This window comes from Crocodylus porosus, unplaced genomic scaffold (genome assembly GCF_001723895.1).
Source record: "Crocodylus porosus isolate Cpor-Errol unplaced genomic scaffold, CroPor_comp1, whole genome shotgun sequence".
Taxonomy (NCBI): domain Eukaryota; kingdom Metazoa; phylum Chordata; order Crocodylia; family Crocodylidae; genus Crocodylus; species Crocodylus porosus.
Window position 1 is genome coordinate 686,216 of NW_017728893.1, and position 21,671 is coordinate 707,886.

The window sequence follows — 21,671 nt, forward strand, 5'->3', positions numbered from 1 at the left end:
ACTCACCTGTCTCACAGGTGTGTCCCCCGTAGCCTGGCAGGCAGACACAACTGATGCCCACCTCCTCCTCGCTGCAGGTCCCACCATTCAGGCAGGGGTTTGGGATGCAGTCCTCTGGAAGAACAGGCATGCAGTGACGCTGGCAGCCATGCAGCATCCCCCCCACCTCAGATCCCACCAGGGCCTTGAGTCCAGGGGTCCACAGAGGAGGTGCTAGGCAGACCGGGCGGGGTATTCAAGTTCTCTTACACATCCACCCACACATACGCACTCACAGATTATGCGTGCGCTCATGGTGCTACTGTCCCAAGACTGAGGACCCCTCGAAACTACTTTGTACCTGGGCTTCTTGCAGACTTGTCACACTGTGGCTACCTCTCTTTTCATCTGCCTCGGGGCGGGGGGGCAGCTACCTTCAGTGATCACAGTCATGCTCTGGCAGGCACCTTGTTGGGCCTGATCCTGAAACCTTGGAAATAGGCCACCTACTAGGCACTAGGCACCAAACAGCCATTTGCGGTAGGTTTTTTTGGAGGTTGGGGGGGGCAATGCAGTTGCCTCAGAGTGACACCCTCCACCCCTCCATGGCCCTTGCCCATTATCAACCTAGTGCCTTTGCAGTCGGGTTGCCAGGATGCCTGGGTTCCTTGCTTAACGTGCTTCCTCCCATTGTCCCCCTGAGCAAAGACAGTCTCTGTGCCTCAGTTTCCCTATTGCTGCCCCCCCTCCTGCCCAGTCTTTTGCTCATCTCCAACCTTAGCCATGCCAGGATTGCTGCAGTGCCCACCCCGTCCCATCCCTATCCCTATCCCATCTGTTCCCTGTCGTGCCCCAGGCTGGGTCACTAGAGGACAAGTGACAGCGCCAGAGACAAGCTGTCCCACCATAAGGCTCCAGCAGCACATAATGTCCCTCTGGCCCCTCACCGAGGAGCTCTATTAAGTCCTGCTCATGTCCTCAATGGAGCACAGCAGACACCTTGATGCTGGGTCAACTAATGGCCCATGAGCAGCCTTTGCAAGCCCTGATGCTGGCAGCTAAATGGAGCAGCGGATGTGTGCTGCATGGCTGCCTTTGCGGTCACCCCATCGTCTTGGCCTGTCTCCCCAGCCGCGACGCCGTCATCCTCCAGGTGCAGCTGTCACCCTAGATGATGAGACATGGGGCTTGTGCTCTGAGACATTGCGGCTCCCCCTTCCCGTGTCCTACCCTTGCTGTCTGAAGCGTGCGTCCTAGCAGGCCCAGGAGGGCAGTGCTATTACCTTCATGTACAGATGGGACAAGGATGCCTACAATGGCAAAAGGCAGCTTTGGGCCCCTGAATTGTCTGGGCAGAGAGATGCCAGCACCACCCTCAAGAAGTTGAGCAAATGCAGACACAATGAACCCGTGCTGTGCTCTTTGCTACTGTGACACTGCTGGTGGCAAGGCTCTAGCCATTTCAGCTTGCTTTTTAGCTTGCTTTTGGCTCTTGGCTGCCGGTGAGCTCTTAAGGCCTTCTCCAGCAAGGTGCGTAATACCCCCCCCCCCCGGACTCTCCTACATTGAAGGGTTTGACCTTCACCCCCCGCCCCCCAGTTTCTCAGCTCTCTGGTGGGAACAGCAGCACTATGCTACGCTGACAAGCAGCTAGCTGCTGTGCTCAGATAAAAAAATTGGCAGGGTGGCCCAAGGGGATCGGTGAAGGCTAGAAACCTGCAAGATAACATGTATGTAACATAATGTAACGTGTACAAGTGCCCTGTGATTCTACTAATAGCATGATCTGGCCCCCAAAGAAACCCACTTCGAAGCTCCTGCAATTGCTGCTGGTGTTGGACATGGTCTTGAGTCCAGGTCGTGCCTTGCAGACACAGGAAAGCACAGCAGCCTACGTCCTCAGGCACCAGCCCCTGATACAGCTGGGATTAGCTCTCAGATCAAAGCTAGGCCTGTTCCCACTAGGGTTACCCATTTCTGAGATGCCAGAATAGGATGTGAGAGGGTCTTCATAGCTCTTTTGCTTCCTTGGAAGACCTGGTCTCTTTCAGGGACAGTCCCCAAATAAAATTGCCTCCTGTGGCTAGGCACTGAGGCCAGTGTGGTCCTGCTGGGGGTGAAGGGAAGCAATGGTTTGACCCCATCTGTGTTTATCAGTGGGACAGATCTTGTGCAATGTGAGCAAAGAGCCGCGGGGCCATCGGCAGCAAGAGGCGATGAGCACACGGGACTCGGCCAGAAAGACAGAGTCTCTGCTCCTGGTCTGGTGGGGAGATAACAGCATTCAGCATCATGGCTGGGACTTCTGCCTGACTGGGGCAAAGGGGCTTCTGGAAAGCACAAGAGACTGCTGGATGGCAGAGTCACACTGGAGCCAGCTCTCAGGGTGAGGACTGCAAAGGCATCTGGTCCCACTCCCCTCCGGGAAGCCACTGGAAGGAGCAGTTCCCCCTTCAGAGCTATCTGCTGCCACGCTGAGTGATGGAGATGTCCCTCAGAGATCTGGCTATGCTCCCAGCAGTGGAGAACAGGCCTTGAAGGGGCTCAACCTACCTCTAAACATCAGCTTTTGGCTGCCTTGGAGAACCCGGTGCCCTGTGCTGCATTTCCTAGGACTATAGCAAGGAACAGCGCAGAAAGTGGTGAGAAATGCAGCCCTGGCTCTGCACAAAGAGCCTGGGAATGGGGTGAACATGGAGTTCAGGAAGGAGCAAAGTGGGGCTATGGCTCTGCTATGCCCCCATTCACAAAAAAGTGACAGCATAGAGATGCACTCCCTCCTGGCCCTTGCCCCTTCCTTTGACTGGAGAGACCACCGCACCCCGAACTGCCGCTGAAGGACGCAGCAGCCGATCAGCCCAGAGGGGTGTGCAAAGATGAACTGGGTTAGACCAGGGCTGGGGAGGGAAAGCAAAGCCTGTTTGGTGGCAGTGACCAGCTGCAGAAAGCAGTGTCTGTCTGTCACATCACAGGGGAGATGGGGGCCCACCCGCAGCAGGGAGAAGGGGACTTGCAATGCCCTGCACCATTGGCATTGCTCTGTGCATGTGCCCTGAGATATGATACTGTGCCCAGACAGCTATTAAAAACTTTGGGAATAGGGGCTGTGTTGTCAACACCAACAATTTCTACTACCAGAGCACGACAGATAGGTGCCCTTAGAATAAGAGGCTCAGAATGGGGTTGGACTCCTTGGGGTCTACAGAGGTCCCTTCCGACCCTAAAAATCTATGAAATCTAGCCAAGGGATTTCCAAATGGGGTCCTGCAGTAACCTGGGATGCCTTGAGGTCTTTTCAAGGGCACCTGCGACTCCATGCAGTGCTAGCACTCTTCAGGGCACATAGACACAAGAATTTCACATGTTAAAAACCAATTCTGAGCTCTTTGCAATAGAAAATTTGATTTTAGATCACCATTAAATGATCTAACTGGGCAATCAGAGGCGAGCAAACTGGCCAATCTTAAATGGAGAATCAAAGAGAGTGAGGGTTGTGATTTTTCATACGGTACAACACATTCTGAACGAATTGCCCAATTGCATCATTTAATGGTGATCTAAAAAAATCAATCCATGCAGCTTCCCCTGAAGCAGGCGAATGGTTATCAAAGGTAGATATTAATCTAAATTTAATCTAAATCTAAAATTAGATATTTAATTCATCTGGGTTGCTGGATGTCTGGAGTTGTACTCTTAAAATGTCATATGAAAGAAGAAGGATAGAAGACTTTCTCTATTTTGTTTCCCTGGAGTTAAAAAACACAAGTGACAATGGAGCTGGCTTCTCCCCAGATGTGCTATGGGTCTAATAATGGTTAAGAACCACTGATGCAGCCCACGGCTCTTGGAGTAAAGTAAGGTGGATTAGTTCGTCAGTGGGAGACACAGGAAATTGCAAATGACATACGCGCGCGTGCACACACACACACACACACAAAGAGGCAACAGACCAATAAAGACAAGGGAAGCAGAGATCTAACCAAGGCAGCTTTGTTCTAGAAAGCTTTTAATTCTCTTTATTAGTATCCTGGTTAGTCGTAGTCGGTAGCTAGAGATTTAGCTTTTCTTTTCCCCTCCCCATTAAAAACACTTCATAGAAGTAGGAAAGATTTAAAGTGCATGCAGGCTTCGACCCAATTTGTTTGACAAATATGTGCTTCTCTGGACACAAACCTTCCCTGAAGAGGAGAGAGAGAAAGAAAGGAAGAAAGACAGAGACAGACGGACAGAGGAAAGCACAGCACGAAGAAAAGGCGTTTGGTTTTAGTGCCAGAGGCCAGGGGAAAGGGCTGCCCAGAGGACCAAGGCAGCGCAGCTGTACGGGTTACCTGAGATGTTCACCCCCACGCCCAGGCTGGCACGCTCGGTGGGGAGGACGGGCAAGGGATGGGCTGTGGTCAAAGGGGCATCGGTGAAGGGCATCCCCTCCAGCATGGAGCCGGACGCTGCTTCAGGCACCAGGCCGTGCTCGGGGCTGGCGGGGGGTCCGTCCCCCTCAGTTTCTCCACCTGGGGTAGCAGAAGGAGATGCTGCAGATGGAGGCCGCACTGCCACAGTCTCCCGGGCCACTGCCTGCGTGTCGCTCTCCCCCGACAGCTCCTTACTGGGTGGCCCCTGGTCAGCCCCCAAGTGTCCAGCGGGGACCGTGGTTACCTTGGGCTCAGCAGTACCTGGCTGGGACCCTGGCGATGGAGCCCCCACAGTGCCCTGCTGCTCCTTGCCCGGCTCGTGCAGGCTGGGGGACACGGACTGCAAGGTGGCCGGGCTCACTGTGGTGCCCACGGAGGCATCTCCAGAGAGCTCGGTCTCTTCAGGAGCGCCCGGGGGGCCGCCCAGGCTGGGGAAGTGCGTGCTGGTCAGCCCCGAGACCAAGCCTTGTTGGGGGGTGGCATGGGTCCAGGCAGGCTCCTCCTGCCCTGGTTCACTGGCCTTCCACAGCAGCGTGGAAGCAGCGACGGTCGAGTTTGCCAGCCCCAGCAAGTCCTGGCCGCTCCCAGCACTGGTGTTTGGAGCCAGGCGCTCCGAGACATCCCACTTTCCCCCCACGGCCCCCTCTGAGGCAGGGGCTGGGCGATCCTCTGGAAGAGAGTCCCCTTCTCCGTGCTTGGAGCCAGGGAAGAAGTCCGCCTCGCCGCTCACTTCTGGCACATGGGTGATATCCAAGGAACTGCCTTCTGCTGCAGCCTCCTCTCCATGCTCCTGGGAGGTTGCCGGAGATGCCAGGGCAGGGCCAGGTAACCCGCTGTGTTGGCTCGCATCCATCAGGGATGGGGAGACAGCAGCTGGGCTGAGCGTGGGTGCAGCCGTGACCGAGCCGGCCGTGGGGGCCTCGGTGGGGCGGACGGGGTTCTGCAGGCCACTGTCCAGCGCCAGAGTCCCTTCATCTTTGGAGGCACGGGCTGTCTCCCCTTCCGACAAGGAGCCCGGGTGCCCCTGGTCTGCGCCGTGCTCCTCCCCTGCACAATCCAAATGACAGAGACAGTGAGCACAGGGCTGGACGAGCGCGGCTTAGAAGAGTATGTCCCCACCCAGGCCGAGGGGAAACACAGACGCTTCCAAGCTGGTCGCTGCTGCAATCAAGTCAAACCGTGTTCGAGTCAGGCTGACCCACCCCCTGGCTCCAGGCGGGCTCAGCCCTGACCAAACCCTCCCAGACACGCACACGTACCTCTGGTCCCCAGTCAGAAATCTGGGGACAAACCCTTGGGGCATTTGTAATGCGAAAGGATCACTGGGCCACCCCAAAAAAACTGTTCTCTCCTTCAACACAACATCCCAAGGCTGCACTGTTCCTGCCCAAGCATGCACCCCTGAAGACAGCACTGCCTGAAGGGGCTTGTTAAAAGCTACCTTCCCCCTAGCTCAGCAGGTGACCCCCATCCACAGAGCAGCTGAGCATCAGCCAAGATGAAATGCAGTTGTCCTTATACCCCCATGGGCAGCTGTTACCCTCCCCCTCCACCTGTACAATAGGGATAAGTGATGTGCCCAAGGTCACACGGCATCTGTGGGAGGGGACACACTAGAACCCAAGCCTCTTGCAGGGCAAGCTGGTGCTTTCACCATGCCAACATCCTTCCTCTGTCTTGCCACCCTGAGTTCCTAAATCTCTTCTCCATCAAGGCTTTTTGCAGAAGGTGAAGGGGCTCGGGAGGGGCTGCAGATCTACAGACACAAGACCAGCATCAAAGCCCCCCCCCCCACAAAGAACTTGAATTACTCTTGTGCCCAGCTCCCTGTGCCAACCAGAGCTGCCCTGAGGCTGCTCTAACTCGCACGCCAGCTACCTGGGATGCTGCGGTCTTGGGAAGCAGAGAATGGACCCATGTTCCAAGAACATCCCAGTCCACCCACTATGAAGTGGTGCAGTGCTCTTATGCCAAATCCCACCAGCTGGGCACTCCTCTGTGCAGAGATGCATTTTCAGACATCCCTTTTCACCCATATGCTGCCAGACAAGTGTCTTGACATCTCTATGCTTTGCAAGCCTGAAAAGTCTCAGCCCCCACATCACCCCCAAACCAATGGCATAACTACTCCTTAGTGACATCTCTGCAGGGCAACCTTTTCCCAGGGATGGCAGCACTCCCAGACCCAACCAGAGCCTGTCTGATCTGAGGAAGCATGAAAAAAAATGACCCTTCCCTTCCCAAACCCTCCCAAATGGCACCCAGCCTTTCTCCAGCCAGCGCAGAGTTGAGCTGTGATCCAGGGTTTGGATTACGGCTCACTCAACCCAGAGCAGCATTTTCAAAAGGATGCAAGTGACTGATGAACTTCAGGCTAAAGTGATTTAGGAGCATGAGGCCTGAGTTACAGTCCTAAATCATTCCACGTATGCTATGCTGCACCCCGGGTAAGTGAGCCTTGGGTGGTCACGGCTAGATGGCTGCTGGTACCTGAGCAAGCTCAGTTCAAGCTAACTGGGGTGTGTCTACATACCAAATCCAAGTCACTTAAGAGCCCAAGTTCCAGTGCATTTAGAAGAGACCAAAGTAAGTGCCTGAGTCACTTTGGCAAATGGGAGAAGGGACCTGCTTTGCAAAGCAGTTGTGTGCCCATTTCCACTGAAACCAAATCAGGCTTTTTGGTGAATCCCATCTGTGGGCACCTCAATAAACGTTGCAATTCTCATCAGATCCTACATCCTCAGGGCAGATTTTCCAATGGGGATCAGAGATGTCTAAACACATGACCCCTTTGGTGACTGCTACCCCCTCTGACTATGATCTCCATTTGTCTGTTCCACCTTGCAAAATTCAGCTCTGGAAGGTCAGTGATGGCTCCTACGGGAGAGGCTGGGATTTTCTAAACCTCTTTGGTTTCTTCAACACACCGCACCTGGGCATACGCCTTCCAAGCTCTACTGCCATGACCCCACAACTCAGGCACCACCTCCTGATCACGCTAACAAGGATGCTCTACCTACCAGTCCTGGGTCTCTCTTGACTGGCCTCTGTGCAATTTCCACCTCTCCCCTTTTCCCCTGGCCAGGCAGAGCTCCCTGGCAGGGCACCACAGCTTATTGGGCCCCCCAGCTCTGCCCTGGAGGTGAAGGGGGTCTCAGGGGAAGGTGTGGCTGGTGGCAGATGGAGTCCTAGATCTGAGGACACGGAGTTATCTAGTGGGGCATGCCGGGGCACGGGCACGCTCGCCTCTTCGGGGGCACTGCTTGGCTTTTCCCGCTCAGCGTCCTGAAAAAAGGGGACGGAGTATATGGCCCCTCTTGACTCATTGTCCACTTCTGCTTGGGGCAGCTGCAGCTCCTCCATCCTCTCTGTCACTGTGACAATGTCCTGGAGGCCCCTGGGCTCACTGGCTTGGTGATTTTCGGGAACCTCAGTGAAAGAGCTGGGCTCTTCTGTGGGCAGAAAGAAAGTGGGATATTACTGCCTCGTCCTGGCTCCTCAGCAGCAGGACCCCTTACCAATGATGCTCCCAGAGCAGGGCTGCCCAGGAGGGGTACAAAAGACTGTAGTCAGCCCTGGTGCCCCCAGGGATCAAACCAGCCCAACTGCCTATCCCCCGGCTCTGAGGCCAGGTACACGCAAAAGTTCCCTTGATGCCACTTGGGTGCTGTGAATGGGCTTGGAAATGGCATCCTAAAGGAGAATCAGGCCTTGAGATTTCGTCAAAGAGCATGGCTAGGACCAATAGTCCATATCGCTTCCAACCAGCAAGGATTTGGGTGTGTGATATCTTTTATTGAATGAACTACATAGTTGGAAGGGATATAGACAAGTTTTCAGTTACCAAATACTGAGAAAGGGTGTATCTGGCACCCAAAAACTTGTCTCTGTCCTTCCCAGCTATGTAGTTGGTGCAATAAAAGATATCACCCGTAGAGATCCTTGCCTCTTGCATTTTTTCAGGACCATTGCAACGACAGCAACACCCCCACTAGATGACTAGTAATTGGCTAATGTCTCCCATAGGGGCAAGTCCCAGGGCATCCCGGGGGAAACAGCTTGAGACAAGAGCAGCTTGGGGCATTTACAGCAAAAACTCTTTTTCCAGGACCATTTCCCAAGCCAGGTTTGAGGCTCAAGGAGTTGCACCCCACCTGCGGCATCAGGGAGCCCTCAGGCTCTCCTGAGCCCTCACCAGGATTTCTGCGCACTCGTGGCTGCAGGCAGGTGCCAAAATTGTGCCCGTCGGTGATCTGGGCCACTGGAGCAGACTGACTCGCTCCAGTGAGGGACACGGACCATCGATTCCAATGGATTAGGGCCAGTTGACCCTGGAAATGTCTCCAGCTTGCTGTCTCCCACAGTGCAAAATGTGTCTGCCCGCAACAGGGCTCTGGCTGGGATATAAATTTGGAGGGGAATTGTGAATTAGCACCAGCCTGCGACTTCTCTTTCATTCAGGACCACTGTCTTCTCTCTCTCTCTCTCTCTCTCTCTCACACACACACACACACACACACACACACGGGGGAGGGGGGTTCTAGTGCAGTTCAGACTGGATCAGGAGAAAACCCACTGAGTGCGGTAAGCTCCATCCTAGAATCACAGGAAAGTCAAGGCTGGCAGGGATGTCTAGTCCAAGCCCATGCTCCAGGCAGCATCAGCCCTTTCTAAACCATCCCAGACCAGCATTTTCTTTCTTCCTGGCTCTAATACCCCAGGTCAAGGCGTGGGAAATTCTCTTGTTCCCGAGAGGGACCTCACTGCAGTGCTTGGCCCCAGTTGCAAAAGATGCTGCAAAATCTAGACCAGGCTGGTCCCCCGTCCCCCCGCCCCGAGGACAGCTCCACACTCCAGCTATGGCACATGCGGTCAGTGAGAAGAGAGTCCTGCCATCCGTGTTAAGTGACACAGCAAAGGACCATGGGGGCATGCAGTGGGAACAGCACTGACAGCAGTTAGTGAGTGACAGCTGAGGGGGAAGCACAGCTTAGTGGTTAAATCCAATTCCATTGCAGGCTTGTTCCCATGCTCCAGCTCCCATTCAGCCTCTGGAGGTCCCTTTCAGCCTGCTTCTCTATGAATCTATGCAGCCGCTTAGAGAAAGAACTTGTATCTGTACTACAGCAGGCCGAGGGGAATGACCCAGACACAAGCACGTGTAGCAGATCACTCAAACACGGGGTAAAACTCCCCCTGGAGAGACGGAGCAACTTCACTACATGGGGCAAAATAACTACTTGAGGACATATGTGCATTTACTGGGCAGTAACCCAAATTACTGTGCAGTACATGCGCACGTCTCTACATGCACACCCATACTGCACAGTAAATATGGTGACTTATGCCAACTTGAGCATAAATTTGATACCTGCATCATGCCAGTACGTGCAGATGCCTTACTGAGCAGTAACACTGTGGGTGTAGACTGACTTGGGACTAATGTTAATACAGCGTTAATGCACTTTAATGCCTCCACATGTAGATGCCAGCCTATTTCCCATTTACTGTGCAGTAAATTTAAGCCAGAGTAAATTCATGTGTAGACGCACCTAGAATGTACTGTAGGTCTCGCTGGAACTTTGATCATTATATGCTGCAAACACAAGAACTGGTCAGAGTAGGCCTGATCAGCAAAACAGAGTGATGCATGAACTCCTTATGTCTGCAAAACTTGGCTTGTGGTTCAGATGGCCTCCCCTGCCAGGAGATGGGAGCAGGGGATGGCTGTACAAGGTGTAGGATAGTCCAGGACCAGGATGAGAAGGTGAGAATGGGAACATCCAAATCAGAATGTAAAACAAGCCAGTGGTAAAGGATGGATTGAGATATTCAAGATATAGATGGAGTGCAATATGCAATTGGGTTTAATCATTGTACGAAAGGAGACTTGGAAATCCAGGGAATTTTGTAGTGGCCTTGGGAAGCCTGTGTGGTGTTGTGCCAACTATCTGGTCACATATACAAATGCCTTAACTCATGGACTGATGCACTTACTAGGTCAGGACATGGCAGGGCTGGGCTTGTAGACAATAAACCTTTGCCACTGAACTGAGCCTGTGGTCAGGCTTTAATCAGATTGATGCTGGAATCTGCTGACCACAACTTCAAACACCGCAGCTCCTGAGACTTCAACACCAACATATCAATAACACCCAATGACACACACAGTGTCCCTTGCTCAGTTTTATCCCAGGGTAACCCAAGGCAAGGCAGGTCCCCTTCCCCTCAACTGCAGACAGCCAGCTTGGGGGAACGGGGTTGTGCGTCCAGTCTTTGCCATGGATTAAACGCCAGATAAAATGACTCCACTGCACTTGGGTTACATCCTAGGTGCTGCCAAAGTGATAAAAATAATGCAGCTTCCCTGGGTAAAAGCTGGCCCCAAATACAGCTTGTAAAACTGGGAGCATCTTCACCCAGAGCACCACTCTACCGTGCCTCCAGCACCATTACTGAAACCAGTGGAAAGCATTCGAGCATCTCAGGCAGGAGAAATGAGCTCAGGTGCTTCTTCCCTGCTATTTTGTTTTAGAAGCAGGCTGGGATATAAGGCAGGGGGTGGCCAAAAAAATCTATGGGAAGACAGGAGAACAAGGCTGGTAGGGTTACAGCTAACACACCTTGGTTTGGTAACCTGCATGTCTTCCCTTTAGTTTCTTGGTCTGGTTGCCTAAACAAGCATCTCTTTGCTGGCATCATGGACCTTTTCATAACCCTTGCAGCCTCTTGCCAAGAACCTCAGAGCGCTTGAGCGATATGAATACACCAAGCCCTGTCCTTGATGGGACAGTATGGCCTCATCTGCTTTAACCATAGAGAAACTGAGGCCCAGAGGAGAGCAACTGAACCTCAGTTACTGGGTAAAGGAACCAGGAATAAAGCCCGGAAGCCTCCATAGCTCAGCTTCTGTTTTAACCTTGGAGGCACCTTCTGACCATCTCCCCACACATCCAGTGGCCTAGGCAGATGGACCTTTATCAACCCACATATATCAGCTTTTATTGCCACATATAGATCTTTAAGTATAGTATACTGGTAAGAACCCTATTATTCTGTGTGAGTACTGGGAAGATAGAAAGAAGATAGGATCTATCCATCTTTCCATCTAGCAGACAAAACCCTGATAAACTGAATGTATCAATCAATCATGACTGCTACACAGAAATGATCTTATATAGTACCACCATATATAAATATATTTGTCTATGTCCCCATGAATCAATATATCAGTCACTGCTGTTGCTACTCACAGATCTTTCTCCCTCCCCAGCCAAGAGCCCTGTTAACCTGAATACAATTGCCAGGCACAGATCTTTCTTTCTCTTTTTTTTTTTTTTGCCTATGGATATAGACAGAGACCTTCATTCTTAAAAATAAATTCTCAAGAACTAAATATAGCAGCCCCAGAAGCCCCTTGGAAGTGCACAATTTGGTCGGGATCCAAGAGCTGGGAATAGCGGCTCCAAGTAATTACTGAACCTGTCGCAGAACAGAAGTGCCCCATTTAGTCAAGCGAGACAGAAGAGTGGGATGGTGGGTAAGGGGAGACCCAGGCCAAGGGGCTGCGGCCAGGAGGGAGAGGGGGTGTTGGGGCTTTAAAGGAGACAGAGGCATGCAGGGTCCTGTCTGGAGGGAGTCAGGCTAATATCAGAGCCACAGATGCCTGGAAGAGCAATGTGGATTTCTCCTGATGGAGCTAAATTCGCCTCCCTTCCTTCATCAAAGAGGCACAAACCAAAGCTATCTACCACCGCTGCAACACCACCCCTGGGATCCAGACACAGCCTATCCCAAATGACTAGCTATCACACTGCACCCAATCCTGACAGCCACCGAACTCATGCACCAGGCCTTCCCTGACACTGCCCGAGCCCCAAGAAGTCACAGGGGGTGTCACGGTCCTACCATGCAGCAGCACCCAACTACCAGCTGTCTTAGGTACTTAGTGCCTCCAGGAAGAAACCAGACCTGCTACATCCTGCCATCTCAATGCTTCCAGCAAAGTGCGTAGGAGCATCGCGAGCCCTCGTCCAGAGACATCAGTCATTAGGCAACAGACACAGACCATCTCTCTCTTGACCCTGCCGGACAGCCCTACGCTGGGTGAAATTCTCCCCTGGGCAGCGAAGCAGCACCAAGCCCGGGGTCCTCCGATGCTCCGGCAGGGCCTGGGGGTGGATGCCACCCCTCCCCGTGCACAGCCGCGGCCCAATCTGTAGCGGCTGCCGGCGACGGCTGCTTTACCTCTAAAGCAGAACACATCGTATCTGCTCTGGGCATCGGGGAATCCCGTCTGATTCCGGAAGAGGAAGATGGTTTTGACTCCCGGCACACTCCCTCCGCACCGCTCCCGCGGGGTGACGATGGGGTAGCGGACGCTGCCGTCAGCCAGCCAGCCAGGGCTGCAGTGGTCTAGCCCCCGGGTCCAGGCCGCATACAGCTGACCCGTGGTTGCTATCTCTGCTCCCAGCGCCTGACAGTGAGCCTTGGCCTCTTGCCACGTGAATTTGTCTGGGGCCGTCTCCAAAAAGATTTCTCCTGCGAACACAGAGGAAGGAGGGAGGCATCAGAGCCGGGAGGGTCCCTGTGAGGGACGGGGCCTGACAGCCCCTCTCCCTCCTACCTCTTCTCCCACCCGTGGGCTACACGACACACCCCAGCATCAGCAGCCCTGATCTCCCAGGCCTTTGTCAGAGGCTTTGTCACTGCAATGGGGAAGTCAGTGTTTAGACCTGAACTCGGCCCCCCAACAAGCCTGTCTGCTGCTGTCATGCAGACCCCTCACTTCCTCTAAGCCAGACTGGTACTGAGCTGGCCCTTGGGGATTCACTTGTTTCATACCAATAACACTAGTGTTAGTGCAATCGCACGTTACAAGCAAGCTGGTAGACCCTGCCACCTCCATGGCTCTCATGGAGGAAGGGTAAGTGACTTGCCCAAGGTCACACAGGACATCAGTGGCAGGGAAGGGAATTTAGCCCCCAGTCTAAGTTTTAGGCAGATTGTTTTTACCACCAAGCCATCCTTCCCGACTGCCAATGAGAAGAGAAACTCTTGGCATCCAGGGCTCACCGAGGTGACTTTAGCCCTATGGAGACCGTGCCTGGGACTAACAAAGCAGCAGGGCACCAAACTCATGTAAAATGAGGAGGGTTTAAGCACTCCACAGTCTGCTGAGAAAGGAAGGGAGCTGCCAGGACAACAGGACAAGACCATCACATGCAGATATAAAGGACGATGCAACACTCAGTGCACAAGCCGGGTGACATGGAGACAAGCCTTCCCTCGCCCAGGGAGAGAGGGGAAGGACAGGGCAGCCGGACCCTCCATCTCAATGCAAACCCGCAATAAAATGCTGCATTGGATCCAGTCTGGGAATCCAGCTACAGGAGGGGATCTACTCTGCAGGGAAGAGGCTTTCCAAGCACAAGGCACTGGGCGAGGGCTGGGAGCGCCCATATCCTTCCCAAGCTGCCATCTTTCTCACTACTGGGAGAATCACGAATGTTTTTCCTCCACAGACCTCACAGCTACACCTTGGCCGGGTCTGGATTCAGAGGCACAGAAAGGGGAGGTGACCGTGCCCAAGGTCTCCCCACAGTCCTGGCTTTGCTGCCAGGCCAGACCCAGGTGTTCTGAGCCGGACGTAGCCCATCTCCACCTTTTAGAAAAGGAGAATTAGGTTCCCAGATCACTTTGGAATATGTTTCTTGAAATCACCTCGAAAATGGGGCTTCATTTAGGTCCTCAAAAGTAAATTTAGAGCAGTGGGGGCCAGGCTTTTTGGCAGGCATGCAGTGCTCTGCTTTCTGCTCCCTACCCAATCTCCCACCTTGATCTGCAGCATGCCATGCACACAGGCTATTTGTGCCCCTTGTAGCACGGGTGCCCCAGGTTGGCCACCCCCGATTGAGAGCCGCCAGGAGTGAGGGGTCTTTGAGGACCAAGGCTGTAGGAGCCTAAATCTCTTAGGAGACCAACTGGACTTAAAGCATATAGACCCCTTTGAGAAGGCAGCCCAGAACGTGTTGGAGCTCACGGGCTATGCTGGCACTCGAGGGCTCGTCCAGACCCTTGCAGCACAGCTGTGGGGCTGTGGCAGTGGGGACAGACCATGATTGTTTTGGAAAAGCCAGTGCTTTCCCTTTCATTTCTCCATGTCTTCTCTTTTTCCTGCTGTCTGGCGAGTCTCTGTTCCAAAGGGCCCTGCCGGGCTGGGCAGACGGCGCAGGGGAAAGAATCCAAGCCTTTGATGTCTCCTCCAGCTGACCTGAACCCCCCTTTGTGCCCGATAAGTTCACATCCTGCCGTGACCGGGTGCCAACACCACTACGAGAACATTGTGACCCCAGCCAAGGCCCGCTCAGCCCTCCCAGAGCCACGCTGGAGCTCACCAGGCATCAGGGGGAAAAACCCCAATGCCTCGTGTCCACCCGGATTCAGGGCAAAGCAATTCAGCCCTCGGCAGAGCTGCCCACACCAGGCCAAGCTGGCCTTTTTGTCCTCCAAAATCATAAGACATCAGAGATTCAAGGACTTGGTGCCATCAGCTCTACAGGGTGGCAAATCACACATTACAGCCGTAATGCCGTCTGTAGCACAAACCCTTTAGCATCACTCGATGTGTGGATGAGAAGCAGGTGTCACTGAAGCCTCTGCTAGTTAAAAGCCCAGATCATCTCAGAGGCAGAAAAACACAGGCACACAGGGCTTTACAGGAGCTAAATTCATCCCGGGGGTAACTCAGTGGTAATCCATGGTAGCACCAAGGAATGCCTGGTGCCACCATCTCACTCCTAATATTGATACCGGGATAGGGGCTTGAAAAAGGAGGTTCAGACGCATTTTCTCCTGCCCTTCAGATGACAGCGGTCTGCAGCAGCCAGGATCACTCAAGTCAGGTGATGTATAAAATGATATACACAGGCAGGAGGTGTCACAGTTCATCCCATGAGCTTCATGCATGTGAAAACACATGGATGTCAGGACCCAGCAGAGCAGTGCATGCAGCAGTGATCTCAGGCATGACTTGTGTTGGGTCTCCAGGAAACATGCCAATCCCTTATGTGTGCTAACCACTAGGTAAGTGGCTGACCTGTAACAATCCACCAGACTGGTCTCCTCTGAGGCTGGACACGTGGTGACCCACCAGCTCAGCATCATACATATAATCCATCAGCTCAGAGCCACCCATAAAACGACCCCAGGCAGGACATGCAATGATGCCCTTGGACACATGTGACAACCCACCGAGTCCAAATGGACTTACAATGACACATCAGCATGAAACATGCAACAACACGACAGACCATGCAACCATCCAGCAAGAAAGTCCATGCTATAATACATAAAGAAATGCTCTCCCACTAAGGCCAGAGAGCCAGGATTTAGCACTTTTCATATGCATAACTTATGATAACCATCAATAATCATGATTTGTCTCACCCTTTGCACCATACATTAGTAATTCAAGCCATTTTCTGTTCTTCAGACACCCACCCACCAGATCCTAGACATGCACAGACTCCAAGCTATGAAGCGAGATGCATGGGCCGATCTCAGACCCTGGGAACAGAGCTGGGTGATATCACTGAACGGGCTGAAAAGTCCAATATGAACCAAAACCTTCATAAATTCTGGTAGAAGACAGTGAAAAATTGTGCCCAAGGGGGAAAAAAACACCCAGAAGGGATGATTCCAGCAGCATGACCCTCAAATGCAAGAAGACCTATAATATTGGGTTGGACCTTTTGGGCTGGTCCAGAATGAACCTCATGGGCTTTCTTTGTTTCACTGTAAAAGGTTTCTGTCCTGGTTTCATTCAACCCATGTGTTCCCTTTACTGCTTTTTTGGTTGGGCTAGCAAACAGACAACTTTATTTTGTCACCCATTTTCCCCCTGGGATGTTGCCACCGACGTGCACAATGTTTTCATGCAGTAAGATGAAATACTCAAGGCCAAGATTCTCTCTCTGAGTTTGTGATAGATGTACAAAATGGGAGGATTTTGCAAGCCACCAGAGAGACAGGGCAAAGTCCCCTGGATACACTGAATATTCATGGCTGTGGGCAGGTGTTTAGGTCTAGCGCTGTTTGCTCATGAACTCCAGGCATCCCTCAGAGCTCAAGAGAAATAACCAAAAAGGGGATACGTGCCTCTTTTGCCCCACATTTGAACATCCAAATATCTAGAGCATTCTGCTGAAGTCACTGGGATAGTTCCCAGCATCTCAGAGGATTGGGGCCATACTCCAGAACCAAGGATGTGTGGCTAAAATTGCAACCAGAACTGGGGGGAAAGGAAGGGGCCTTAAAGCAACTGCAGTCTGCAGGGCATCAGCCCAGCTCTGCCTGAAAGGAAACTTCATATATGGGCAGCTCATTCCATAATTACCCCATAGGGGATCCCCGAGACAGGCTGGGTGGGGGGGCTACACAGGTAGCTAGGGGGACCACAGGGCCAGCGCAGCCAATTAAGATACCATGCGCTTCAGGCTCGTAATTACCGTGGAGCTCTTCGGCGTAACAATACACATCATACGTGTCTTCGGGGTCCACCACCCCGTAGTTGCGGACCCCAGGGAAGCCATTCATGTCTCCATAACAGGCCTCCCGCGGGGTGTGGATGGGGTACCTGGGCGGAGGAAGCACAGGGATGGGTTTGCCGCTGGCTTTTTTGAAGGAGGAAAAGAACGGGGCAAGGTGGGAATATTTTAATCTAGCCCAGAATTTCTAGCCAGCCCCATCCAAATGGTTCATTGTGTCCCCCCAGTTCACCATCAGATACCTGCAGCAGCCCTGTGAGATCCTGCAACCTGCAAGCAGAGCTGTCTATGCTCAGGCCCTAGGCCTCGTATCAGGACCTTGCACGATAGCCAGCCCTTTAGTCCCAGGCAGCATCACTGCACACGTTCCCTCTATTCACTGCATGTCTTGCATTCCTGAATCCCACCGCAGGCCATGCCATGGGTTAGCCCCCGTGGGAGATTTGCAGTCCCTGGCAGCCGGCTGCCCACCTGACGGTCTGGTCCGCGATCCAGCCGGCGTCACACTGCTCATAGCCACCCAGGTAGGCGGCATAGAGCTGCTCGGGCGTGGCAATGCGGGCCCCGACCCTGGCACAGGCCTCCTGGGCTTCGGCAAAGGTGTAGGCGTAGCGCTGGGAGCCCTCGCGGTAGTGGAAGACAACCCCTGGGAGACAGAGGGGGGGATATGGCAGGATGGGTGCAGACTGGAGCATGGGAGGGAGCCATTTGCTTTGGGCGGCAGGGATATGAAGAGATAACGTTCAGCAGCGCCATCACCTTACAGTCGTCACTGCATCTGTACTGCCACCACCTCGGCTATCACATGATATACATTGAAGCAGGAGATCCTGGATTCAGTCCCCACTGAGGAAGACCCACCCAAGGAGAGCCTAAGCAAAGACTAGCAACCTCATCAATATGAGGTTGGCTATAGGTACCTCATCAATATGAGATATAGCTATAGAGCTATAGATGATATATCTCTCTGTCTATAGCTCTATATAGATATATATTATATTATATAGATAGAGCAATTATCTGATGCTTCTGTACAAAGTGGTTGTGGATCTGGAAATGCCCTGCCCTTTCCCTTGCTGGGATGATGTAGTTGGGGCTGGTCCTGCTTTGAGCAGGGGCATGGACTAGATAATGACTTCCTGAGGTCCCTTCCAACCCTTATTGACTATGATTCTCTTTCCATCTAGAGACAAAACCCCCTCTCCAAAGGCTTGAAGCTGAAATCCAGCAAAGGGAGCACTCCTGCTGACTTGTAACAAGCTGCTTTTAGGTTTCTGGGTCTCCTGGAAATGAGGGGATGCTCTCGTTTGGAGCTCATAACTGCTGCTTTGAATTCCCCACTTCCCAAGCCACCAGAGGATGAAGATATCCCTTTCTCACCCCGTCCTTATTAGATTTTTCTGAGCAGCCGCCAGCTCTACATCCCCTGCCATGCCCCACATGACACCCCCAAAGGCCGGCGCTGTTACCTTTGACCTTCACCTCCAGCAGGTCATGCCCATCATCGATGCCGTGCTGCACGTCGCAGCGGTAGATCCCCGAGTCGCTGGGCCGCAGCTCCCGGAGCAGCAGAGAGGCGTTGGTGCGCTGGTGCTGGAAGATGGGCAGGGAGGCGCGGAAGCGATAGTCCTCGCTCACCTTCACCCTGTTGCCTCGGGCGACCAAGATCTCCACCTCTCTCTCATCGGAGATGAAGGTCCATTTGACGCGGGGGGCCCCCAGCACCGCCCGGCGCCCTGCCGTGCTGGAGGTGGGCAAGGGGCGCAGGTACGTGATGCTGCAGGGGATCAGGATGTTGCCAGCTAGCACAGCCTGCGTGGACGGGTGTTGGCTGATGGAGACTTTGAGAGCCTTGAGGTCATCTGCAAGGGAGATGGATACAACACTGATCAGCCATATCAGGCTGGGATGTGGGGTCACCGTGCTGCACATGCATGCATGCACCCTCTATTTTCATTGCATTGGAAGGCAGTTTCCACTCTTCCTTCTCCCTCACTCTGCACCCCCGTCCCCTGGGTGCAGTATGCAGCCAACACCCTAAGGTGTTTGCAAGGCCCTCTCTTCATCTGGATTTCTGCAGCCCCTCCACTCCCCTGGACCTGGGTCAATTTAAAGGCTACAAGTGGAGCTCCCAGCCCCAGTCACACAGGCATCAGCTGGATGGAGAGGCCTGACTGAAACAGCCTCCTTCCATGCTCCGGTCCAGCCTTTGCCACAAGCCTCTGCCTAATTCACTGCCCAGAACAGCCCGTGCTCATGCACTGGGCAGCTTTTCAGCCTCCGGCTTTGAACTTACTGTCCAGTGTGTGGCCTGGAGCCTGATTGACCAGTCTGAGGACAGAAGTAGCAACTTTCCACCCCCGCAACCCAGTGCTGTTTTATGGCTCATGCCCCCACAGATCCCAGTGCTGCGCCAATAGCAATGGGTTTTGCTTCTCCCTGTTCCCTATGTCAGAGTAGGTTGATCCTGTACCAAGGCAAGCGGACTTGTGAAAAGAAACAATATTGGCTCAAGTAATTAAAAGGCAGATTCCAGCCAGAGGCAGACACGCAGCATGGGGAGGTTTCAGCCCAAGGGCTTAAAGTTGGAGAAAGCTGCAAGTCCCTGAAAACAGAGGCTACAATGGAAACTATCAGTCAACCTTAGTAACAGGTAGTGCCACCAGCCACATGCACAATGGCAAGTGGGGTTGGGTGTGTGTTACCTGTGCTGTCTCCAGAGACAAATGCATGGGGGAAGGCCAGGGGGACAAACACACAGAGCAGCAGCAGGAAGGCATCGGCCATAGTGTCACCTGGAAATGCAGGAGAGGGGGAGAAAAAAACAACACAAGGCAAGTCAAAGGGAGTTTATATTAGTCCCCCTGCCCCAGCTCCCCCCCTCAACAGAGCACACAGAGTGCCTGAGAAGATCTGTATGTAACCATTACAGGTGCCTGGTGTACAGCAGGGTGTAAAGAGGAGAAAGAGAAAACTGGAGAAGGAAGGGGTGGATGAATGGATGGATGTGGCAGACATAATGGAAAGAGCAACCGGCATAGGAGAGGAAATGAGAGAAAGACCTGTGGATAGATGGGTAGGTACAGAGATTGATACACACTCTGATTAGATAGATGGGTGGGTAGGTGGATATAGATGAGTGTGTATGGATGGATGGGGTAAATAACTGCATGGATAAGTTACCGAGATAGATAGACAGATAGATAGATAGAGCCAAGCAAGCAAGCTGTGGAGGCAATGAGGCAGTTACAGAAAAAGAAATTACTGCGCATAGATGGACTAACAGAGGCCAGAGAAGAAGTGAAAGAGCAATGCCTAGAAAGAGGCGAGGAGAAAGATAACGGGAGAGATGAATGAAAGGATAGAGAGAAAGAGACAGTGCTGGAGGAAAGGACCAAGGTACAGCGGGATGGGCAGGGGAAGACAGACAGCTCTGTAGACCCCATTTGCACTCCCCCCCTCAGAAAACAGATATCATGGCTGGAAACACAGAGGTGGGTGACCCTGGCCCAAGAAGGCCCCTGCCCCATGTACAACCCCCAGCCCTCTTCCTCCTCTCTTTGCTCTTCCAGATGCATCTCCGTGGAGGGCTTAGCAGGGCTCGCAAAGAGCCTCGATGTTTGTTGCACAGGGCAATAGCTGCCAGCGAGCAATTGAAACCTCCTCTTGCAAATCACCTGCTGTCGGGAGAAATGTCACCGCAGAAGAAATACGGGGCTGGCCAGGCGCTTTCCGCTCCCCTGCGTGATGGCTCTACAGAGCCCAGGCTGTTCCACTTCACTGCCCAGACACCAGGGCTCCAATCTCTCCTTACCGCCTCTTGCGTCTGTGAATATGTCTGAGCATTGTGGGCATCACAACTGCCCCCGAAGATGCCCGTGGAAGCGCTTTACCAATGACACACACAACCTCATTATAGCAAACCCTACATGAGACCAGGGGAAAAGGTCTCACAGTCACTCAGTATTTCTTCCCCTGGACCCTGCCACAGTCTGGGAAGGGGCAGTCTGCCAATACCCCTTTGTATCTTCCCTGTCCCCCGCACAGCCAAGGGCCCCATGGAGGTGCCGTGCCTTAGAGCGGAAGGAAAGAGCTTGCAGGGGTGATTCAGGGGGTCCTTGGCTATTGGCCCTGTGCTCCTAAATCATGCCCTACACCAAACCGTACACACTTAGGCATAGCTGTGGTAGCAAAGTAAGCCCCGGGTGCCTGCTACAAAGACTGAGCAAAGAAATTTGGTGCTAGCAGGCAAAGGTTTGGGCTAAGGGACTTGCCCAGCATCCCATGGGAATGCGGTGGCAGAGGCACATTCCCTCTCCAGTTCTCCAGGGCCACATGACCGCCCTCACCCCCACTATGTCTTCCTACCAAGTCCAGCCTCATTCGCCACTAAACTTTCCAAGCCGTAAAATGAAGTGACACCACCATCTTCCAGGTGACAGTTTCCCTTGCTCCTCCACTGGAATTTGTCTCCAGAGCCCTTGTCATCTGGTGCCAGAGAGGAGGTGGAGGCTCAGGGTCACACACAAAAAAAAAAAAAAATAGCTAACACCCTTCTTAGACACTGACAGAGTCAGGAGCCCTCAAAGGGGCTGAGACTGAAAGTCATGGGGGCTTATAGCACAGCTCCAGAAGCAGATGCACAAGAGGGGATTAGGTGCCTAACTCCCATTGGCATAATTGTGAAGAGGGTAAGAATTTGGCCCCTGGCCCATAAACACCGTTTGAGTTGCTG

General features: G+C 53.1%; 1 protein-coding gene across 4 annotated transcripts in view; it reads right to left on the minus strand.

Annotated features, from left to right (window-relative positions):
- The window catches only part of BCAN (brevican), a 34,553-nt gene that overhangs the window by 4,978 nt on the left and 7,904 nt on the right, over nucleotides 1-21,671 (minus strand). For 2 of the 4 annotated variants that reach the window (XM_019555580.1, XM_019555577.1), the window contains exons 2-9: nucleotides 19,642-19,731; nucleotides 18,406-18,798; nucleotides 17,408-17,582; nucleotides 16,898-17,025; nucleotides 12,636-12,929; nucleotides 7,409-7,840; nucleotides 4,308-5,435; nucleotides 7-114 (exon numbers count right to left, since the gene is read on the minus strand). In XM_019555580.1, coding sequence (XP_019411125.1) covers nucleotides 7-114; nucleotides 4,308-5,435; nucleotides 7,409-7,840; nucleotides 12,636-12,929; nucleotides 16,898-17,025; nucleotides 17,408-17,582; nucleotides 18,406-18,798; nucleotides 19,642-19,723 — 2,740 coding nt within the window. In that variant the 5' untranslated portion in view covers nucleotides 19,724-19,731. The remainder of the gene's footprint in view (nucleotides 1-6; nucleotides 115-4,307; nucleotides 5,436-7,408; nucleotides 7,841-12,635; nucleotides 12,930-16,897; nucleotides 17,026-17,407; nucleotides 17,583-18,405; nucleotides 18,799-19,641; nucleotides 19,732-21,671) is intronic. The other 2 variants (XM_019555589.1, XM_019555597.1) reach the window with 2 other exon arrangements.